Raw genomic sequence first — 23884 nt, 5'->3', positions numbered from 1 at the left:
TGTTCTATTTTGAAACTTAAACGCTTTAGCGGCTGCCTTTTGTGTAGTTTGCAATATTTGCCTTTATTTATCTGAAAAAGTCTCATGTTCCTTAAGTACATCTACCCTGTTGAACTTATTATGGGAAATAAATATTTAAATAAAAACAAGCTGCTGATTATTTCACATTTTACTTGTGAGCAACGGCACATTTAAATCTTACAAATATAGTTATTTGGCTTATATCGTGATAGATATCGTTATCGCCTGAAATGAAAAAAACATATCGTGATATGAAAAAATCTCATATCGCCCAGCTCTAGTTTGGGCCCATTGTCGTGACCTTGCCTATTCATAAATGCTTCCAACATCATGTCAGAGCAAACAGTGCGACGGAGCGGCTCTGAATGCCTCAGACACCGTCTCTCATTATTCTTTCTTCTCCTCCCTCTCTTCCTCTCCCCATCTCCGCCCCATTTCTCTCTTTCAGCTGAGGAACATGATTAATGTGCACCTTGCCACTGGTGGTTTTTCTAATTGCCAGCACACCGGCCCAGTCAGCGCAATGCACACACACACACACACACACACACAGTGTCACACCAAGCGTCTGTGAAAAATGCACACAATAGACATGCAAAAATACACACCAGACACACACACGAACAAAAAGAAGCGAACACATATATGGATACAGTATATGTGCTCGCGCATCCAGCCGCCCACACACACACGCACACACACACAGGAGAGGCAGTGCAGCTGGGGCAGGTGCTTGCCATTTCTCAACACATTAATCATCCTCCTTTAAATAACCTGAGTGTCGTCTTGACGGTTTGAGACTGCGAGCATGCTGCAGTGCTGTTGCCTGACGACGGCACGCTCTCCGTCACAGCACCTTTCTAATGTTATCTCTGAAACCCACAAGCCACAAGTGTCAGGAAACGGGCTCCGGTGCCTCCCAAGCTGGCAGTGATGATTTGATGACTTTGACCTCTGCGCGGTGAGGCACGGTGCGGGCTCGGCGTGTAACCCCAATCTTCCAAAGCCCCGTTAAGGCTCTCTTCTGAGGACTGGACCTGTGCTGCTCTCTGGTCAGTGGAGAAAACTGCTCACGAGGTTAGACGCTGGATAAAAAGCTGACTTAAAGGGTGCTTCAGAATGGGATCACTCTGATTGCGCACACAGTTACGGGCTCATAGTGCAGTCTTGCTCTATAGTGTGAATCAAAACAAAGCAGGAAATGTTGAAGCAGGTTCTCACATGTTTTGATAGCATCTATGCCTTGAAAAAGGATATTATAAACCTTAGTTAAACAAAGAAATGTTCAGCTTTTGCTCCCGGCTTTTTTGTGCTCACAAAAAACTGTCAGAAAGCCCTTTTAGTTCTCTTCTTTCCCCACAAGGGAGAAAAATCTAATTACAAAAAAACAAAGCTAGTGTTTCCCAAAGTAATCATAATGTTTTGCTGTTTTTATTGTAGATTTTTAATATCACTACACCTCTGCTGAACTATGGTTTTTATATTCTGTTTTCAGCCACTTCCAGAAAGAAAGGAAGAAGCAGCAGACAGAAAAATAATCACATTTAAAACAGCAATGACCTCTAAAGATGCCGTTCTTCAGGAGCTCTGATTACAGATAATAGTTTCTGTTCATCATATAAAAACAGCAAGGACTGAAAGAATACTGTGCAGCATTTGAGAAGAAATAACATGATTTTCTTGTTGAAATTGAAAGGTTGCTCATTTCCGGATGTCCAGAGGTTTTGCTGCTACATTCTTATTATTGAGGATGTAAGAATCCTGCACGGCAGAAAAAGCCTCCTTCTGCTAACCAGACTCAAAGTGAGGGTCTGACCTTTGGCCAGGCAGTCACCCCCACCACCGCAATCAAATGACCTCGGTCCTCTTTTATTGAGTGATGAAAGAAATCTTAGTTTCATCCATGATTCAGGTTTAAAATGCATAAACAAATCAGCTCAGTTATCAGTACTGGCATTTTCCATTTCAGATAACTTGCACAATTACCGTCATCAAAAGTATAGTCAGTCAGCCATTTTTAGCCTGAAGTTGTTCAAAAACGCAGCAGCCAAACTTTCTTGCTGCTACCAAGAAGCGAGCCCATGGCTGTGCTGTACTGGCAGTTTTGTCGTTGCTTTTAAAACACGGCACGAGCTGTCGCCAGGACCAAACTGGATGGAGCATTTTCATTCCTCGGCCCTAAACTGTTGAACAGTTTGGGATCCGCAATTAGACTTTTCACTCTCTTGATGTTTTTTAAACCTCTGTTCTTCTCCTCAGTCTCCTAATGATCGTCATGGAGCCGTTCCTGACTCTGTATATTGTGCTCATTTCAATAAACACCTTTCTCCTTATTTATAGTGTTTTAAATCACATGTGTCTAATCTCACTGTAAATCCCTTTGGTTAGAGCAGCTCTTGCTTTTAAACGCACGCTATAAATAAAAGACTTGATTTCATAACTGCTAGCTAAAGTTAGCCAACTTTCATCTGCTGACGCTTTAATGTTTACATATGTGCTATGGCCAATGCTAGCTTTTGCCACACATTTACATTCTCTTCATTTCAGGACAAAATATCACAGCTGAATGATGTTCACAAACTGATATCGGGTCATGTGAAGACAGATGCTGCTTTTGGGTTTGAAAGTTAAACTATGGACATATTCAAACTTGGTGAACATGGTCACAGGTGAATCTGTGCAACTTAATTTCATTAACTTTTATTAAGATGTACTCGATTTTATAACTTTGCACTTTGCAACTGCCAGTCTCTTGCCACACATTAAATATAATATGTTCCTTTTATGGTCTGTAGGTGTAGGCGTGCTCTTACATTATGAACTTCATTTTTTTTTGTTATGTTTAATCATAATCTTTTTCTTCTCCTGAGTCTATTACATTACATAAAGTATATGAATGCACTGTAAGTTTGGCCATAACAACGCATTTATTCTTAAAACGTTATCAAATGATTAAGTGAACGTATTGTTTATGTTTCAATGTGTTAAGTGTTTCTCAAAAAAAATAAAAGTATTTTCTCAAATACACAAATTGAACCCAGCAGGCTGGAACATTTATTTACGATGTGCCACCTCCGCACTTTGTTTCTATAAAAACCTCTTTACATCCTGGATGGATACGGTCCAAACAATAGAAAGTTACCTATTAAGGCGACAGGTTACTAATGGTGGGTGAAATTTTTCATGCTGTTTAATGAAATGCATCCCCTGCTGCTTTCACAAAACAAAATCTATCCTATTATATTGATAAAAAAAATTATAGCAAATTTCATGCCTTATTAGGAAGAAATGGAATTTAGAGCACCTTAGGAAGCAAATATGAAAACTAGTTTTTTATTTATAAGGGAGATACAGGACCCAGTCACTCCCTTTAGATTACTGCTAAGACGTGTCAAAAAACAGTCTAATTAATAAATTGCTGCGTCATATTATGGCAAATGCAAAGCTTGATGCATACTAGAAAACAAAAGTAAGTATGATGAACTGCGAAGGCATTCAGGAGACAAAAGGTTGTGATGTTTAAATGATGTTTGCTTTGCTGCGTCACCATGCCTGTCTGAATGACAAAGGAACTGCTGCAGCGCTACTTTAAACTTTGAAACTTTTTTATTCAGTTTCATTTATGTAACACTAAATCACATCAGCAGCTACCTCAAGGTGCTTTATACTGTAAATTAAAGACCCTACAATAATACAGAGAAAACCTCCTCTATCAGACAACCCACTATGAGCAAGCATTTGGTGACAGTGGGAATGAAAAACTCCCTTTGAACAGGAAGAAATTTGTTGTCATTTGCTGCCCTTGCTAGTAGCAGTAGCGGTCTGGACTTTCCTTTGCCTCCAGAGCCTCAATCTCTTTCCTCAGAGATCCTGGCCCATGGTGACATGATCACACAGCTGCTGCAGATTTGTCAGCTGCACATATTTGATGCAAGTCTCCTTTTCCTTCAAATCCATTGCTGAATTGAGATTTGGTAATTGTGGAGGCCATTTGAGTACAATGAACTTATCATCATGTTCGACAAAGCAGTTCGAAATGATCTGAGCTTTGTGACGTGGCACCTGGAAGCAGCCATCATGGATACACCAATAGCGGTCGTTTTCCATTACGCTACAACAAAGCAGGATGTGGAAACGACGGTATACCTGCTGCTCAGTGTATGACTTTCTCTCAGACTTGGGGACTATGGTGTTGTTTTTTGTGTAGCCATTTCCCTTGTTGGCAGGTTTCAAAAGTGGCAGTGCCGATATTCGCAAAGCGGATGCTCCCACGACTCATTGAGTGACGGCACTGACTACCCAATTATGGCATGCAGTCTGTTGACGTCACATTTTCAGATCACCTCAGATGGAATCCTAGGTACCTTAAAAGTACCAGGTACTTCCTCCTAATGGAAAAGCCTAAAAACCATGTTGAGCCATGCCAACCCAAGAAGGTACTAGTGGAAAAGGGTTATGTGGTTGTAAAGGGATGGACATGGTCACCAACAATTCTCGGGTAGGCGGTGTCACTTAAGCATGTCAGTTGTTTTCAATGGGCCCAAAGTGCGCCAAGAAAATATCCCCCACACCACCACCTGAACCAGCACTACAACAAAGGATGGATTCACTGCACATGTCCAAACCATCTCTGACTTTATCCCCAAACCACTCAACCTGAGTTATCCGACTGCTCTCTTGCTGCCTCCTAACACACCTTCCCCCTCTTCAGCCAATAGTAGCAGTGGAGGCAGTTATTTTTAACCTGGGCCCAGACTGTTCCAACATACAGATCTGATTCTTTATCACCTGTATGTTTGATTTGGCAAAGCCTTAACCCCGAATGCCCTTCCTGACACAACTCTCCCCATTTATCTGGGCTTGGGACCAACACTAGGAGTACACTAGCTTGTATCCCCTGTGGCTGGGTTACACTGACCCCTGACATCAACAAGTGTTTTTCACCTGGGGAATTGGTGCTCACTGGGTTTTTCCTCTCCTTCAGACCATTCTACAGAAACCCTAGTAAAACATTTTGTCATCATCTGAAAAACTGCCATTCTACATTCAAAGACATTTAAATGACCTTTCTTCCCTATTCTGATGCTGGGTTTGAACTTCAACAAATTCTCTACCATGTCAACATGTTACCAGGCTGATTAGATATTTGAATACTACGCAGCCTACATAAGTGGCCGACGCCATTACCAGCATTTATTCTTATGCTGGTGTGCTGAGGAAACAATGGCACCTGACGACATCGATGTCAGAGTTAACTGAAGTTTCATTTCTAGGATGATGCAGAAAGGTTTTGCAGTTACAGCGTACCAGTGGCACAGACTTACTGTATAAATCTATTTCTATGTGCCAAACAAAATGTCCAAATGAAAGTATCAAAGAGCCTGTGAAAGGGCCTGAATGGGAGGTTGTGTTTAGGTAGGTGTTTGATGAAAAATGGTGTAGTTATTAAGTCAAGTTTCTAAAAAATAAACTCTTAATAAGTAGATTCAAATAAGATAAAATACACTGTTGCTGATTTAGTTGTGGGGTTTAAAGTTTCAGAGAAATGCTCTCTATGAATGATATCCATCGAGCACCAAGCCTCATTAGCCCAAATGATTTTATGAAAGCACTCTGTGTACAGTCTTTATATTAGGAATAGTTATTACGGTTCTGTAAATATGGTTTAAACTCATGCACCTACATTTATTCAGAGAACAAAACTCTATATGTGGGCCATTACAGGGAGAAAGAATACAGCATTGACCTCCTCTGGCATCAGCACAGCATTTCTTATTCAATAAAAGCAGAGGCAGTTCCTTACAATAATATTTAGGACAAATTAGAGCAGGTTAGACTGCAGCACATGGCTGGTTTCAAGCTACGGTCAACACCTTTCATCACCTTAATGAAAGCGACCAGGAGGTCTTAATGGATGCACTTTAACTCAAATTAATGCTGTTGTTTTTTTCACTACCTGGCCCACTCAGAGCAGTATTTTACGTGTACGCTTCTTTAAAATAGCCGAGTCTATACAAATGTCAGCACTTAAATGGCAAACTTCTGCCCAACTTTCTAAACAATACAATCAACCACATCTCATGGGTTTTTATTGTCATACGGTACCGCAACTTTCCCACATTATCCCCCATCTAGCTCCATAAAATTCACTCACCCTCCTACACAGGCCGATACAGCCGACTCCATAAGTATTTGAATTGCAACAACATTTGATGTTTTGCTTCGGTACTCTTGATGCTCTGGATGTGAAAAGAGACAATGACTATGAGATTTAAAGGAAAAATCCGCCCACGTATCCTCCTACGCTGTTAGACATCCAACATCAATCTATGACGTTCAGTGCATTTCAGGAGGTATTTTATAATGAAGGGTTGCCATTTATTCTTCGTCTGTCAGCCTGCCTTGTCTAGTTGCATTTCAGGTAGTGATTTCCTACATTTACCAGAACTGTTATACCCCTTCCTAAAGATCTAGCAAGTCAGCTGCTGCATTATTGCATTCTGGTCTATTCATGTTAGTAGGTAGAAATATTATTTCCGCCTTTTTCACTGTGATATTCAGTTGAATATTAGTATTCATTTCAGTCTCTTTCCAAGGAAACTGAATGAAGAAATGAAGAACAGCAGGGTGGCTCTAATACGGAGAGAATGATCAAGGTTTCTGCCAATAGCAATTAGGGCTGAACGATATATCGCATTTGCGATAATATCGCGACATGATCAAGTGCAATTTTCTAACCGCAAAGGCTGCGATTATACTGCGATTATATTATACAATTCATGGGCTGCATCCTCCTGAGGCCGCATTTGTAGACCGATTACGTCACAGCGACGCGCCGAAGGCTGTCCAAATTACTACCATATCCCAGAATTCATAGCGCGGCCCAGCCAAACTCCAGTTTCCAGCAATGGCGGCCGCTACTAAGTTTTAAAATTACTCATACTAATCTTTCTGGGTCACAAAATAAACTTTTAACATATTTTCAGGCGAGAAAGTAGTTGTGTAAACATCAAATATCTGCTCGGTTTATCAAGATATCCCATATTTGCAAAAGTGCTTCGACGTTTTCAGAGGCGTCTGCTACCCACCAGCTCGACAGCTAGCCGGGAGCTCGAGGGTTACTGATGCGGCCGAGAACGGCACAACTCCCGGCACATCATTTTCAGACCACCGCGGAGTTTCGCTGCTCGGGTTAAACGTAATATATAAGTCACTTAGACAACCTAAAAATGTTATTGTTGGGCTTTTTTCAGTGTTTTGTTTGTTCGTGAGTAAATCGGTTTGGCTGAGATTAAAGTTATTAGATTAGATAAAATAAAACTTTATTAATCCCCCGGGTGGGTTCCTCCTTGGTTTTCACACAGCTGACTAAACGTCAAACAGAAAACTTATTAAACAGAAGTATGAGACAGTCGAGAATTTACACCAGTGTCTGGTTATATTTTAGATAGCAAGAAGCAGACGGCCGAGTTTATTAAACTCCACCGAGACAGCGGTGACGCTAATCAGAACTAGACCGTCCAATTTCACGCCTTTAAACTTTAAAGGCGTGTTTGTGTGTGTGTTTATACAATTGCTATTATGTTTGCACTTTATGTGTAATGTTACTGACTGCAGAGATCAGTAAGATGTGTGTATTTTTTATTTATTAGTTTTATTTATTTAATATTATTTTTTAATTGAATGACTGTCTAGTAGTTCACAGATGTCGAAAAACTGAGTGTGGTAAAGCCACTGATTTTGTTTATGTATATTTCTGCAATCTGCACATTGTACTGACTTTCATTTTAATGTTTACACCAGGGTTCCTTGTCAGCACTTTATGCTCAGATGTTTGTAAGCTAAAAATAAACTATTGTGTATGTTCAAATATACTGTTGTGATTGAAGAAGTTAAATAAAAATGTCAGTCATCAATTCATGCATCACCTCATGTCATCATAACAGAGGTCTGTCTTCCAGGAAAGAACAGTTTAAAATTAATGTAATATAGTATTGGCCATACTATATGATGTATTGCTTGTCTTTGTTTAATAATACAGAAGACAAATACCTTAAAAAATAATTGCATATCGCATCGCAATCGCAATATTGGGGCAAAAAAATCGCAATTAGATTATTTTCCATAATCGTTCAGCCCTAATAGCAATTGCATTTTAGCTTGTGGTCTCTGTCTATGCTCTCAAAGTAAGATTTTAACCTCTTAGCCTCTTTTGATGTCTACTGTTGCAAATATAGCATGTCCGTAACTGAGAACCGTAACAAGATGGACCAAGCCCATTAAAATTTGCATTTCTCCATGTACTCAATATCTAAAAGCAATAATCTGCACTTAAAAAGAAATTTAAAAAAAACAACAACAAACAAGCATTCAGCTAGCTAGCCATCATAAAAAAGCATAATAGGCATTTTCATTAGCTTTTTAAAAAAAAAAAAGAAAAAGAAAGAAAAAGAAAAACACTAAAAGTTAGACCCAGTGTCATGCAGTGATGGAGAATCTCCAAAATAAAGGTCCATTCATGGAAGCCAAACAGTCAAACAAACACAGTTTTAGATCAGCTTTATAAGCTTTAGCTTAGCTTCATTAGCTAGCCAAAAAAAACTAACAACTAAAAAACACAGTAGGAACCAGCTAACTACACTAAATGGACAAAGGTACTGGTACATTACACATGTAATGCATGCTTTCAAAACTGTACGTAAAGGCAGACTGTGTGGCTGGATGCATGATTTTATACAAATGTAGTGTGTTCGAACAGTTTTGTCCACGTAGCGTAGCTTACTACCTAAAGTAACTGAACATCAAGGCTCAGGCACATTTTCTGGTTGATTATTTCTGCTTTTAACTTTAAATACACATAACAACAGAAAAAAATCATGTTAACTTTATGTGAATAAAGCTCAACAGCTGCGTCTGTTAAATCTGTGGCTATTACTTTCATTCCTCAAAAAAATCCAAAACGGTGTGGTGTGCTGACTGGCTTGGAATAAATCTGTTAAAAAACCCTGTTAAAAAAAAACAAAAATCAAACTATTGCTCGAAGCCAAGCTTTTAATAATCAACTGATGGTATTAGACTTTGGCAAATACCTGCAGCTCTGTCCTAATATTTACCAGATATGGAGAGTTTATCCTACATCAGCTCCAATCTGTTTCAAGTTAGGATTTTCTATATACAGCAGTTGATATTTTCTCATCTGAGTTTAGTGTCGAATTATGATACAAATAATTATGCCAATCAAATACAGAGTTTTTTTCAGTATATCTTAATATTTAATTTTAAAAAGTGTTAATGTCTCCTTTCTTGGCATGCATTACATTCATGTGAAAAAAGTGTAGACACAAACAGAATCTAAATGAAGCTCCAATTTTATTGTTTAAAAAGATTACTCAAAGACTCAAAAGCAGATTTGCCAATTTTATATTCATATTTTTGTTTAATATTTATTACCACCACACCAAACCTGACATGCCTGTTATATGTGTTAAGTAATGAAAATGATCTTAATCACAAAAAAATTACAACCTCCCGCTACCTGTAGTCTCTTCTGCTAATACCATTTGTGCTAGTCTCCAGAGAGAAACGGTGCCTGCGCTGCTCTTCCCGCCACACTGATGCCAATTGACTGAGGTAGCTGTCCGCACGGTGCAATGAGAGCCAATTGACTCCTGACCCAACGTGTAACAAAGCACTGCCTCCCAGTGTTCCTGAATCAATATGGCCGCGTTGCATCAAAGCAGAGCCCCTCAGATTGGCTCCTCCTGCGCTGACCTTCCCGAGAACCCACATGTATATCGACTGGTCAGGGAGGAGGAAACGGGCAAGTCCCGGTCGGTTCCTACAGTTAATGCTCCATGCATACAAACAGTTGGGGGCAACTCAGAAGCTTTTTGTGGATACCCATTTTCATAGCTACAGTCTTACAGTCTTCTGAACATCTGGATTTAGAATATATTCTTCTTGACATACTTTTTACATTTTGTAGCGTGGTAAGAAATCTCCGTTCTCACTGCACTAAAGTGGAGCTGAACCGTCTACTTTAAAACTCCATTAGGGAAATTATCGGTGCAAAGATACCATCCTATTTGACTAAATCACACACTGATGCTATAGTGGAAGATGTGTTATACTGCAGAGCTTCTCTGTATGCTGAAATGAACATCCCCATCATCATCATCGCCATCATCATCATCATCAGGAAGTGAAAAATCAAAGCACCAATGACAAACAGAACCTTTGAAGTGCTAGGAGCTTATCTTCCAGCACAGCATCACAGACTGAATGTTGTGCAAAAGATAATCAACTTTATGCACTCGATTAGCATTACCTTGGAGGACTTATGGATATTCAGGGGAAGCTTATTCACATTTAACGCCAAGACCACTGACTATCCTTAAAGCCAGATCTTGCATATACATAAGCCATACCATCACAGGAGTGCCACATTTTCTTCCTGTGTGTGCATGCACATCACATATTGACAAAAACTCACCGATTTCACACTCTTAAAAAGATTACTCCGTAGCCCTACACATGCCCAGAAACTCTACAAGGTCTCTTAAAAGAGGCCAAATAAAACTTCTGTTTGTGCCTTTTTACAAATGATAAGTTGAACACATAAGCAGTAAAACACACCATTTCTTAACTGCTGCCTCGGCCTTGGGGAAGTGCACAGGTATAACTGCACACGCTGTACATTGTTGTTATTGTTGTTCTTATAATCCCACTGCTGAGGTCTGAGCAATAAATCAAATTTTATTTTCCATCACCAGCTTGGATTCGAGTAATGAATAAAACAAAATGAAATTGAGATTAAAAACAATTATTATTCTTTATTTCTTTAGCAATGATGTGTTTTCTTGTTTTGTGCGTTGTTGTAAATCCACCCCACTTCTCTCCTTTACTGAGGTGCTCTTTTGCCCCACACTAAAAGCACAGATTCAATCACTGTGTAGTTCAGACTGGGCCATGATAACAGCGGTCAGCGTGGTTTATCTAGAGAAAGTAAAAGTCAGCCTTGCACGCCATTGCCCTGGCCATGACTACATGTTTTAAGACTAACGTAAGGAAAGTCTTTGTATGACTTCTGTCTTCTAGGTGGTCAAGGGGACAAGCTTTAGGATCCAACAACAAAACCAATACAAACACAAGTACCCCGCATCACAGTTTATTCCATGTATTTTTCACATAGCTACAACACGTGGTCAGTAAAGCTCTGCATAGCATCTACGGGCTACCATGTTGGGACCTTCATGTGCAGGTTTCTTAAGAGACACCTTCACTGTCAAAAACGCCCCCAAGTCCTGGCTTAGTGCTCGACCGGACGGCCCTGTGCCTTCCACTGCATCAACCTTATTTTTTACATTTATTTACTTAGTTTGCATTCAAAATTAATCCCAAAGTTCATGGAAATCCACTGTTAAGAAGGTAAAAATGTTCAAGTTCAATAACGTGTGATGCTTCGAAAGCCAACCTAGAATCATGTAAATTACCAGTAATCTCAAGACTGACCACAGCTGTCTTTATTTGCCAAAGTAAACACTCTAAAGTACTTAATACCAGGTCATATGTCATTCAATAGGATTCCTCATTGGTAGCCGTTTCACTTGCTTGCCAGGAAATTGCTCCCTTCACATTATCAGCAGTTATTTTGCCCTTAGCTGCAGAATGATATTTACATCCCGTAGCCTCAGGTTGGCAGCTCACTCTGAATCATTTCAAGTGTGGATGCAGCTTAAAGCCCAGAAGTTTGAAGTATGACAAGCAGCGAAAAGTAAAAAAAACAAACAAAAACAAAACAGGAATAACATTTTGACATCTCAGTTTAGGTAAAAATGGACCAAATGGGAGTAGATCCTAATTTCCAGGTGGCCAACCCTTTCATCTAAGTTTGATGAAACCAGGCTTGGATTGGAACTACTTGGTAATGGACTGGTTTGGTAACACCCATTCACTCACATTCACACATTCCTAAGTGCTTTTATTCCAACACCGAGGGGCAACTAGGGGTTCAGTGTTATGCCCAACGATACTGTGACATGCAGACTGTAGCAGCCAGAGTTCAAACCATGAACCTTCCAATGAGATAGAGATAGAAAGATAGATGACCTGCTCTACCGATACCTCAGTACATGTTTTTCTTTGTTCAGTTTGAAGCATATAAAAATATCCCACAAGCAACATTTTTCATTTTCTTTCGCAACATGCAGTTGAAAATAGCCGTGTGAGTCATAGAACTCATGCATATACGCTTTACACTTCCTCTGCTGGTGCTCAACAGAGTTAATTGATAAAATAGGTCTGGCTGTGGAGGCGTCCAAAGACAGATCTTTAGCCAAGGGATGAAAAAAAGCACATCTACATGTCAAAATATTCTGGATAACTAATGAAATTGATGCTTATCTGTGTTGCAGCAATCCACCTAGACACAATAAATTGACCTGGCCTAGCAGGCTGGGCACTAAATAAAAACATTACAGTTTATTTTTGTGCACTGAGGAGGAGTAACTGTGCTGTCCTTTGTAACAGTGAGTCTTTTCTAAAAAGAACATTTTATGAATTTTGAAATTGTTACATAATGAAGAAAGCTGAAAGAATATCACATGAACTGACCAGGCACTAGACATAGTGTACAGTTTATGATTATAACAAAGAAAAAGAAAATCAGCTAATCGGTGTAGATTCAGTGCATTAAAATCCAAGAGAACTAGCATGTTTGATCTACTACTGTCGACCACTGTCCCCTTTAAGGTGCAGCTAGTCTCCTCCCATATGCTTACACAACACATCTGACTTGAAAACATCTTCACAGAAATCAAATCAATACTTGCAGAGGTGGAGTGTAATGTCGAAAACAGAGCGGTACTCCTCTGTTCTCTGTAGGTCTACATTCATTGACGACTATCTTTAGTAGCTATTATTGATTTGCAAGATGTAAATTTCATTTTAAAATGACTGGACTGTTGCCGGGGGTGTCACCACTCACCGTCCGCTCCTCGATAAAGCAAACTCCACTCCCTCCCTTTGGAAAGGCATCAGGCGGTGCAGGAGCTTGTGAGGAAGGCCTGACAGTTGCTCCGACCATCTTGTATCACAGCAAGAGGCCTGTAGGCCATTATCATCCATTTCCATTAGCAAGTCCTCATCAGTTTCTCAGTACTTGCTCAGTCGGCTCCAATTTGAATCTGGAGGACAAAAAAAAAATAAAAAAAAATAGTTAAACCAAAATGTACTTGGATTAGCATCTATTGCACAACATATTTAGTTTAGCACTCTGACTGCTGATTTTGTAGTAATGGTGAGTAACTTTCCCCTGCAGCCTTGGTAGCATTGACAGGAATATCATTATTAAATGCTGGATGATGAAGCACGGTGATAGTAAAAGTTGCCTATCTCAGCCACCTCCAGTCACAACACAACAACACCTCCTCTGTGTTGCCTCATCATTTGGGTCAGTCCTGGAAGTGTCTGCTGCCATATGTAATCACAGCCACCGAGACAGGCACACCAGTGACCCAACAAAACTATGACTGTGGCTAAGAAGAACTACTAAGCACAGAAAGTTGGCACTACCTGCGCTTAAGAGCAGAAGGAAGGTCTATCATTCATGTCTATTGGTATGTAGCTGGTTGGTATCACATGAAAGGAATGACCACTGTGCAACTGAGTGTGCAAATGAAAAGTGAAAAAACTTTTCATTTCATACCATGAGGGTATTTTGGGCCAAATATTCAGATTCTTTTGTGCAAATATTAAAAAAAGAAAGAAAGAATACTCTGGAAACAGGCCTGGAAGACATATCAAACAAAAAGACAAGTTAGGGGCTGAGGCCTGCCAAAGTAGCAGCCAAACACTCCATGTACCGGTGGGCAGATCCATCCAAGTACTGATAGCTTCAATGCCAATGCGGGTATCAGTATTGGATCAATAGCGCGATCGGATCGGTACTTTGTTCCCAAGTCCAGTATGTAGCCCACTGAATTGTGTTAAATAAATCATAATAATTATAATAAATTATAAATAAATCAATGAAAAAATGTGTTAACCTTTTTGTGTGTTACATGTATTTTTACAGCCTATAGCACATGTAAACAACAGAATCAATCAGAATCCTGTAGTGGTTATTAAAATGTGTTCAGAATTTGGCAAATTGAGGATGATTCAGCTCATAAATCATGACATACTGCTCCCCTACATAAGCTGCCTTTATAGGTTAAAGGTATTAGTATAGGTATCAGCAATATTGGCCAAGTATTTACTTGGTATCGTATCGGCACCAAAACGCAGCATTAGCGCACAGCACTAACCCCGTTAAAAACTTCAGCGAGTCTGTAGCATCCTTAGCTAGAGCTAGTAGAGGACACAGGAAGTTATGATACTGCCTATAGAAATAAAAGCACCACCTAATTAGTTACATTAGTTACACTCCTCGCTGCTCTGCTGCTTCCTAGCTATTCTGTAACTAGATATTGTTATTAAGCTTTTATGTTTACCGTGTTCACATGCTTCTAGCACAAGCACCCATTTATTGCTATCCTGTAATGAACTCAAGAGAAATTTAGTCACATGGCAGAAGTGTTAGCAAAAAAACCCAAAACAATACAAAAAGAATTAAATAAATACATGAACGGTATTTTCGGTTGATTTATATATGTAAGGTTTCTCCTACCTAGTGATAGTGCGCAATGACGCGAAGCAATAAAACAGCAGACTGAACTAAAAGGCCAGGATGGTTTCGCGGCAAATTCAAGGTACACTCGGTTTATATCACCCGGCATCCGCTACACTTAAGTACCGGTGACTATCCCGTGTAACTTCCTAGCACTTATTTAATTAAATCGCAACTCGACTGACGGTGTGAAAAACACATATTTGTTTGGGGATGTGTGAAGGAAAATGACGAAACTGTCTGAGAAACTGCTTGTCTGATTCCTGGCACAAGTTAATTAAAACAACAACAACAACCACCACTAAACGTGACATATTTTCAACACCCTGCGTGTCGAGCGTGAGGAGCTGACGCAGTCAGCCTGCTGCTGGACGCTGCCTCTTCACTCTGCCACAAACACTAGCTACTTCACCCTCGGTGGAGACAACAGCGCCTGTTCACCGATTGTAAACCGAAGCGGTAAGGCAACGTAAGATATTTGCAGTATCCTGTCCTGCATTTACTGGTTTGCGACAAATAATGTTAAGTGGGTAGTTGTAATCATGCAACACGGACTAGTTACCAGTAAGCACCTCTCTTTGCTGGAGTGAGAACGCTCAGGTCGCCGGTGTTTGGCCGTTCTCAAGCGTTAGCAAGTCACGGTGCCAGGTAAGAGTCGTTAGCTTAGCCCCGACAGGATTCAACGCCAAATGTAGCTCCGTTTGCTCCCGTGCTCCTCGGCTAAAGCACACACCTCGTAACCAGAAACCACATCTGAACTGTAAGCAGACACACTTCAATTCGGCGTTCGTCCACAAAACCAAACAGCCGTTGTTAAATTACAGGGTATTATTCAATAACTTTTAGGCCTGCTTCGACTGTGTCTGTCCTAGTAATCTGCCGCAATGGGTGGTTGACTGACGCTGTTAACCAGTTGAATAAATTAAGCTTTAATTGAATTGTTGAACTGCTTGGCTGGATATTTCGTTGGCCGAATTTTAGTCCCAATAATTTTTTTTTACCAGAGCAAAACGTTTCATTCTGTCTGGGGTTTGTAGGTTTGCCGATACAAAGGTAACATTAAATTACCAGGTTTGTAATGGAGCTCGGTGTGACAAAGTCGATGTTGCAAAACTGATTGTTTGGCTGAATCTGATTAAATCAGAGTAATCAATTAGCAGAGTAAATGCGTTTGTTTTGAATTGATTCTTCCAACCTTCCTCTGTGCTTTGACTCGTGTCTTGGTTTATAGGCTGGGAGCAGAGAAAAACAACTCCCGTTATTATTAGTGAATTACACATATGGTTGAGCGGTTTAGCTAGAGATAACCTTGGAGTCTAACAAAAAGGATCTAAAAAGGTTGATTTTGTATTCAAATAAGAGTTCATTCATGTAATTTGGTAGTGTAACTCTTGATTCAAATTCACTCAGAAGTCTGAATATGACTAATGATAATGAATGAACGCACTGAAGTAAAGCAGTTTAGTAAAGCTCTATTATTCTTGTAAGAGGACAGTACATCCTGATTTGAACTTGTAAAAGGCAACCAATCAGACATCCAATAACCCAGTTTGGTAGTTGCTTAATAAGTAAGCTATAACCATAATAATTCAGATGCACACAGTTATCGCTTCATTGACTTAAAGAGACAGAAATGGCCATAAAAGCCTCCAAGTTGCCACCAATGAGGCTGAGCGTCATGATAGTATCATTTTCATTACAGTACCAGTGGAGCCTGGTGGGCAGAGAGTGGATGCTGGTTCAGTCCCTGCGGCTGCTGTTTCCCAGAGTGGAGATGTTGTGCTGTGCAGCAACGTGCTCCATATTGTATCACATTAACATTCCCTTATGCTGAATTATTACCATAATTGATTTGGAGATCTTTCAGTTGGTTTTTGCTGTGCTAGAGCGATAAATTTAAGACATTTTTACCGGCTTGGTGAGTGCACACATTAAGATCACCGCTCAGATTCTCTCTTATGACTGCCTGCGTTCCCCTCCGAGGCTTAAAATAAATGCTAATAATTGTTTGACAAAACAGTTTCACCCGCCGGCTGCTCAGGCCACAGCAGCCCACTGCTCTGTTGACCATTCATTACGCAGGTTTAGGCCATATTCGGAGCTGATGACATTATCCGATATTGAGGTTGAGGTTGCCGTGTAATAGCTTTCATCAAAGATGTGGCCCCGATGACTAAATAATTCATCGCCTTCCAGGGAAGGTGGAAAAAAAAACCTCTCATTCCTATAATATTTGGCTTGAGCCATTAAATAATTCATCCCCTCGATCCATAAATTGTTTGTTCAATTGGTGACCTTTTCATGGGATTAAGAAAGCACAATAATAAATTCTTCAGAGACCTGGCATAACGAATGGTACAATTATGAGGCAGGATTGGATCGGATCGTTTGTCGCAGCCTGCTGTTGGTTGCTAAGTGACAGCAGGAACTTTTCCGCCCACTGTGTTTGCTCCTAAAAGTCTGAGTGACTGAAAGGACAAAAACAATCACATTATGGCAGTCTAGACTTCGGCTGCGCATAGGACCTGTTTGTGACTTCCCGTGTCTTTGACAGCCTGTCAGTCACTTAGTGATGAAAGTGTCTCATGAAGTAGATTATATTCACCATGCAGCTATTAGCATCCCCTCTTCTTTGCATGTACAGAGGACAGAAGAACTTTCTTTACTTAATAAAATAAACAAAGCAGATGGAGGAGGCCCTAATTGTTTTTCCTGTTAACCCCTCAGAAGTTATGAAAGGCAGGCTCAAAATGGAAGCTCTTAAGGGCGATTTGTAATCATGCGCACTGCGCAGCCTGAATTCTACCTTCACAACTCTTATGTTCTAGATCCAAAGATTTATGGTTTTCTACTGCATTAATTTTCTGTCTTATTTGCAACAATATTGTATTTAATTGTTAAATTTGGTATTTTCTTTGTATATTTTTATCACTATTTCACCGTTATATAACATCCCTAACTGGAATAGGTGGCACTCGCAGGGATCATTTTGTGCCAAAGAATAGTCATGTGAGGCGTGAATCGCCCCTTTTTATGTCACAGACCCTAAAGCAAAGAGCCCGGTTTAGTAAAAGAAATTTGATAACAACTGTTTGATAACCGTTATCTCTCACAGGGGTTTTCGGTTTTGTCAAGCCAGCTAACGCAAAGGAAACCTGGCTGGGCGTACTATAAACTTACTTCATAGTATACCCCTCAGGTAAAGCTAGCAAGTCACAAGTCTGCCACAATTATGTGCTGTCCTTTGAAAGCAGTTTGTGATTGGTGGGGGCAGGTGTCTTTGATGAATATGGAGTTACATTTTTGCTTAAAATGTTGCATCTCTAATATTGCCTGAATATCGGTATCCTTTTGACTGATACCAGCTACTGATATGTCACCTCTATTTTGGGCAGGTTTAAAAACACACAAAAAATTGGACAAATTGTTTGTCTAAACATTGTATCAGCTCTCAGTTTCACATCACTTCATCTCTACTGTGTAACTCTCCTGTTACACTGTACAGTATCAGTTTTGCACTGGCAAAGTGATAAAAACTTGTGTGATGAGACGAAGAGCTTTTTAAACAGGTTAGTTACTAGACCTAGTTTACACAAAAATCTTTGTTTCCCCACACATAGAGTGTGAAATACATTCCAACAACAAACAATTCAAAAGAAAAAATATTGGTTATAGGCTGTATTGTCATGTTAATACATCGGTATTGGCACAGAAATTGACTTTTTATTTATTTATTTATTTTGCTTTTCTGCCAAGTAGTTTTCCCTTTTTGTCTTTGCACCGTACATCATCTATTTGCTGGTGAAATTTTTTTTAAAAAGCAATGACAAAGGTTTTCAAACACATCATTATTTTTTTTGATATGAAAATAAATCCAAAACCTAAATATATGAACTGAAAAAAAATCAGTATCTGCCCAGAACGTGACAATCAGTGAACCCCTAATTCACCAATTATGCATTTATTATGTTGTTGTTTTTAAACGAAATGTCTTATTGCAGCACATTTCCTTTCAGTTGCAGTAACAGGAGGTATTTCAGGTGTTGTCTATCTCTGAGTCAGTGGGATTAGCTGTAGCCTTGATTTTTTTTTTTTTTTCGTGCGAAAAGCAGGGTGCCAGCTTGAATGGGAAGGTAGCCCAGTGAACAGCTCGGCCTCTCAGCGGCCAGCGCCTCCCCATCGTCTCTCCACCTGCTCTTTGAGCACCTAGCTGGCTGCAGAACCGTCGCTCCTGTCTCCTATCTTCTCCTCCTCCCCTGTTTGCCGCCTCTCTCTCCTTTCTCTTTCCTCTGAGCACCTTTCTTTGTGTTTTCTCTATCTCCCGCCCTCCTGTTTTCTCCTCTTCCTCTCTGTCTCCTTCCATCTATCCCATGTCCCTAGCTGCCCTTTTTCCTCCTCATCATCCTCCTTCCCCCGCCTCTATCCTAAAGCAGCTAATGAAGAGCCCCATTTAGCCGGTGACTTTGGTTCAGTCCGCTCTGTAGTGCCGGCCGGCCTCGGCCGCCGTGACTGGTTGTTGAGGCTCTGACATCACACAGGGGCCAGCTGTTGATTTGGCGCTGTCTCCAAGGCTGGCTGGCTTGATGGGTTGTGGCAGGTAGACTTGCGCTCTCCGTCTCTCTCTCTCTCTCTCTCTCTCTCTCTCTCTCTCTCTCTCTCTCTCTCTCTCTCTCTCTCTCTCTCTCTCTCTCTCTCTCTCTCTCTCTCTCTCTCTCTCTCTCTCTCTCTCTCTCTCTGTGTGACACCCACACCCCTCGTCCTCTCCCTTTACACTCTCCTCTCCCTGTCTTCCACCCTCACTCAGTGGAGCGAGCGTACAGGAGGCAGCTGCCGAGGAGCGAGCTGGGAGGCAACTCCAGCCTCCTCTCCAGCAAATTGTGCCTCCTGTACAATGGAAACTAAGCGGTCGCATAGCAGAAAGGATGGAGAGCAGAGCTGCCAGGCAGGTACGTCCTGCAGCACTTTGACAGTGAGCAGACACGACTTGGGTACAGTTAGTATTACTTGTTCTGTTCCTGCGCTTTTTGAACAATTTCTTCATGTACTTTTTGAGTAAGGTTGATTTTCCTCTATATATTTCCTTTTGTTCTGCTTTTTTAAAAATGTCTTCTGCATCAGCTTTCCTGCCTCTCTTCTGTCATTGCAAGGCATCCAGTCAGTAAGCAAGCGTGGGGTCTTTCTTCCTTTAGCTTGTTAAACTAAGCACAACACGAGCTGCGCTGTGCCGTCAGCGGCGTGTTACTCGCTGAAGCTCGAGCATTTCCAAATCTCCTGGCTGGTTTGCTCAGCTCCGCTTCTGCTTTTCATTACGAGGATAATTAACAGAGATCAGCCAATAAGAGGCTTCGCTCCGCACTGTTTTTTTTTTTTAAGTTTTTTTTTTTTTTTTAGCCAACCGTCGTCCTCTTGTTTCCCTCGTTTCCTCCTTGTTTGTTCTGCAGGTGTTCTCTTACAAATTGACTTTTAATGACTCTCACAGACTTTTTGAGTGCTTCCTGTCCCATAAGGCTCCATAGATTAAAACTGCCAGGCTTGCATGTTAGTTTTCTTTGTTTACTGTTTCTAGTACTAATTGCTTAGATTGATATTCCCTGGAAGCTCTCCTATGGGATAGGTAATGGATTACCTCCATGCTCCACTGTGGATTTAATTTATTAATGCTGGCTGGCTGCACCTCTGCTGTGCCGCGCTGCCTTTTGCGACCTGGAGGCAGAGCGAGCAGCGCAATTAGTGTCTCATTTGTGCCTGTTTATTTATTTATTTCTGTTAATTCACTCTCGGCTATTACGAGCACTTCCTTAAACTGACACAGCCTCAGTCGTCGCAAAATCAAGGCGAGCAGTGTTATGAAAGTGATATAATTTCATCGGTTTTCCCCTGATCGTTCTGCGGTCCAATTATATAGCTCCCCTGTCAGTGCTTCTCTTTGCTTTGCAATTAGCAGAAATGTGTAGAAAATGGGAGATTAGTTACTCAGTTAAGCAAAACAGCAAAATCAATTTTATTGTAGCTCCATGAATGTGAGCCAGCATTAGTAGCCTAATTAACTGTTTATTTGATGCCTGGTTTTATTAGACAGGGTGCATGTCATGCTTTAAATGTTTTTTGTGTGTGTTTAAGTTGGCACAACAAAGGGAAATTTTGGCATCCCCCTGCAAAGTGGGAAGAAATCAGCTAAACATAGGTGGTCATTTTTATTTGGACAGCGAGCAGGTGACGGCGCGGTATCTTTGTAACTGTCTGAATAGAGCTCTGGTTACTGTTTTACATCTCTGTTGTTTTTTTTTTTTTCTGTGTGTGCAATATTTGCAAAAGCTCTTCAGCAGTGATTAACTTATTTTTCAATGCGGCAGAATGCCTGAAGACGCTACTTGCTCCTTTCCTTCTTTTTTAAAAAAATGTTTAAAAAAATTAAATAAAATAAATTATTGTTTTTGAAATGCTGAGAAATCACTGGCAGATTTTCTTTGAAGCTTCTGAAGGTGATAGCTCGCTGTGTTCTGCCCCTTCTTCCTCCCCCGTTCTCTACCGAGAATAGAGCCGGGGGATAGAGTAGCAGATAGAGGGAGGGAATGAGGGTCCTTCACCTTCAGTTGAGGTGGTTTATAGGCGAGACAAGAGCCCTGATCCACAGAGTGCAGAACAGAGCACAGCGGAGGTGTGGAAAGGAAAGGTCAGCCTTTGCAAAAAACAGAGAGTGTGTGTGTGTGTGTGTGTGTGTGTGTGTGTGTGTGTGTGTGTGTGTGTGTGTGTGTGTGTGTGTGTGTGTGTGTGTGTGGATAAAGGCATAAATAAAATAAGTAGACTGGAGTGCGTTGCTCTCCATCACCAGCAGGCTCTCATACGCTTCACAGTGATTGAGAAATTTCTCATTAGCTCGCCATCGAGCATAATTGTCGCCGAGAGGAGCCCATCAAGATCCCGGTGTGTGATTAACTCGGCTCAGTTGATGGCCATCCGCATGACCCTGCTGTGGGTCCCTCAAGAGTTAATTTGCTACAAGAACACAGAGAATGTTTGCATGTGCGGATATGTGGCTCATGATTAATGTAATGCATTCCTCAATTTGTGCTGTGAACAAGTGGGTATATTTGGGGTGCGTGTGCGTGCGCACGCATGTGCACACGGTCGCCGATATGCCGTCAAATGGCGCGATTAAGGTGGTGCGAAGGGGTGATGTGACACTGAACGATACCTCGGGCAGCCTCTTTAAGGTTGCTGTGCTCTGCGGTGACTGTAATGCCAATGAACCACTCCCTGTCAGCTCCAGCACAATACTGGAGGACACACAGGCAGGCGGAGGAGCTCGACAAGTCCACTGCTGTGTGTGTGTGTGTGTGTGTGTGTGTGTGTGTGTGTGTGTGTGTGTGTGTGTGTGTGTGTGTGTGTGTGTGTGTGTGTGTGTGTGTGTGTGTGTGTGTGTGTGTGTGTGTGTGTGTGTGTGTGTGTGTGTGTGTGTGTGTGTTGTGCTAGGGCGTATTATAAGCTGTTGAGCACCTATCAAATGGGGATGTTCCCTTGTCTGTGTCTGTCAAAACATCTTTTGGGTGTGCATTGTTTGCACCAGCATACGGTGTTTACTGCACACACACAGAGGCTCAGTGTGAAGTCCTGAAGCCTGCCGGCTAATCCACGTCTGCGCCGTTCACTCAGCAGCTCTGGTCATAAAGCCTGGAGCGCCCACGGCCAGACTCATCTGCACTGCTGTCAGAGCAACTTTTACACTGTGTGTGTGTGTGTGTGTGTGTGTGTGTGTGTGTGTGTGTGTGTGTGTGTGTGTGTGTGTGTGTGTGTGTGTGTGTGTGTGTGTGTGTGTGATAGCTGCAGGAGCAGGCTCCCTTTTTTAAAAAATTTTTTTTTATTCCAGATATTTGGCTGCCACTATCTGCAATGGTTCCAATCAGCACCACTTCTGCTTTGAACTAGGGGGCAAAATCTCGAGCCGCGACACCAAGATGATACTCCCGTCACACACGGACAGGCGTGTAAAAAGTGCAGAGCGCATTTAGAAAGAGATAAAAGCAGGGAGGGGAGGGGGGATACGCGCAGCTCAGAACAAGAAGGAAAGATGATTCAGGTGATTGTGGGTGCAGAGGTGATTCTGGCTACATGACTACAAAATTAAGACTCTCCGAATGGAACAATGTGGAATGCAGTGGAAATGACACTAAGCAATTCATATTTAAGTCAGTGTGCGGAAATATTCTAGGCAGCGTAGGTGGCTCCGTGGTGCAGTTTCGGAGAAAAGCAACACCCATCATCTCAGTCTGTGCGTCTGGCTCCAGGCAGAGATGTCATGAGATGGAAGAATAGAAATTGAGCTGAGATTGCACTCGGCCTCTTATTTTCTTTTTTGGCTGGCACAGAGAGAGCCACACCTTGGCACCGTTAGGTACCAGAGTCAGCGTGGCATCTCGCCCACCTACTTAGCAACAGATTAGAGGAGTTGGGAGAGGCCAAGAGCAATGTGACGGATATGTGGAAGAGGCCTCGGAGTGGGTCAGCTGTAGGAGAATGTCCAGCATGTGGTCTGAGGATGCGATTAATCATTTAGCAGTTTGATGGGAAATAAATGGGCAACGGCTCTTTTCTTGCAAAGTGATTTTATGGTCTTATCAGCCAACTGACCCCCCCAAAAAATGAAAACGCAGAACCTTGAACTTTAAGAAATATGGCTGCTTTTCTGACATTTTGCTGACATTTTAAACACCAAATAATCAACCAAATATAACTAGAATATTGATTTGAAATGTAAATGGTAATTGGCGTCAAGTGTAACCTGATGTTTAGCAACTTCATTTAGCAGTTGCACCTGCAAAGTGAGCCGATAAGGTCATATTTTCACAATATAAAAGAGGAACGTAACGAATAGGGCAGCAGTGTGCATGGAAAAACACTGATTCGGTAATACAGCTGGAATTCTCAATTTCTCTTCTCCGGTATTGTGTCGATATTTCACAGCTGTGTTGTTGTTGTTTTCAGATGTCTGCCCAGCCGGGTTCACCCTGTGGTTCAGCTAGAAAGGAATTTGCTGGAAAATAGAGATTGTACATTAGACGATTTGAAATTTATGTGGCACCAAATGGCAGAGGATTTCTGAGCTGAGAAATGCTATCTTCCCCTGCTGCTCTCTGAATTCCTAATGCTTGGTTTTTACGAGGTTGGCAGGGATGCCTTCTCTTGTCGCCTCTACCG

At 41.3% G+C, this 23884-nt stretch overlaps 2 protein-coding genes across 17 annotated transcripts in view; one reads left to right on the top strand and one right to left on the bottom strand.

The window, feature by feature from the left end:
• The window catches only part of zranb3 (zinc finger, RAN-binding domain containing 3), a 140737-nt gene extending 125371 nt beyond the window's left edge, over positions 1 to 15366 (bottom strand). For 2 of the 5 annotated variants that reach the window (XM_085398651.1, XM_085398655.1), the window contains exons 1-2: positions 14690 to 14772; positions 13007 to 13205 (exon numbers count right to left, since the gene is read on the bottom strand). In XM_085398651.1, the coding sequence (XP_085254777.1) occupies positions 13007 to 13152 (146 nt within the window). In that variant the 5' untranslated portion in view covers positions 13153 to 13205; positions 14690 to 14772. Of the gene's footprint in view, positions 1 to 13006; positions 13206 to 14327; positions 14374 to 14689; positions 14773 to 15251 lie in introns of those variants that run through there. The other 3 variants (XM_085398652.1, XM_085398653.1, XM_085398654.1) reach the window with 3 other exon arrangements.
• Positions 15010 to 23884, top strand: part of LOC146642470 (R3H domain-containing protein 1-like) — a 52663-nt gene continuing 43788 nt past the window's right edge. For 7 of the 12 annotated variants that reach the window (XR_014909648.1, XM_085398663.1, XM_085398662.1 and 4 more), the window contains exon 1: positions 15010 to 15148. The gene's annotated coding sequence lies outside the window, so the exon portion shown is untranslated. Of the gene's footprint in view, positions 15159 to 15204; positions 15338 to 19483; positions 19636 to 23884 lie in introns of those variants that run through there. The other 5 variants (XM_085398664.1, XM_085398665.1, XM_085398660.1 and 2 more) reach the window with 4 other exon arrangements.

Source organism: Rhamphochromis longiceps, linkage group LG23, assembly GCF_057381845.1.
Source record: "Rhamphochromis longiceps isolate RC_006_pf linkage group LG23, R_longiceps_female_GT1.1, whole genome shotgun sequence".
NCBI classification, from domain to species: Eukaryota; Metazoa; Chordata; class Actinopteri; order Cichliformes; family Cichlidae; genus Rhamphochromis; species Rhamphochromis longiceps.
This window is presented reverse-complemented; position numbering and strand designations above follow the sequence as displayed.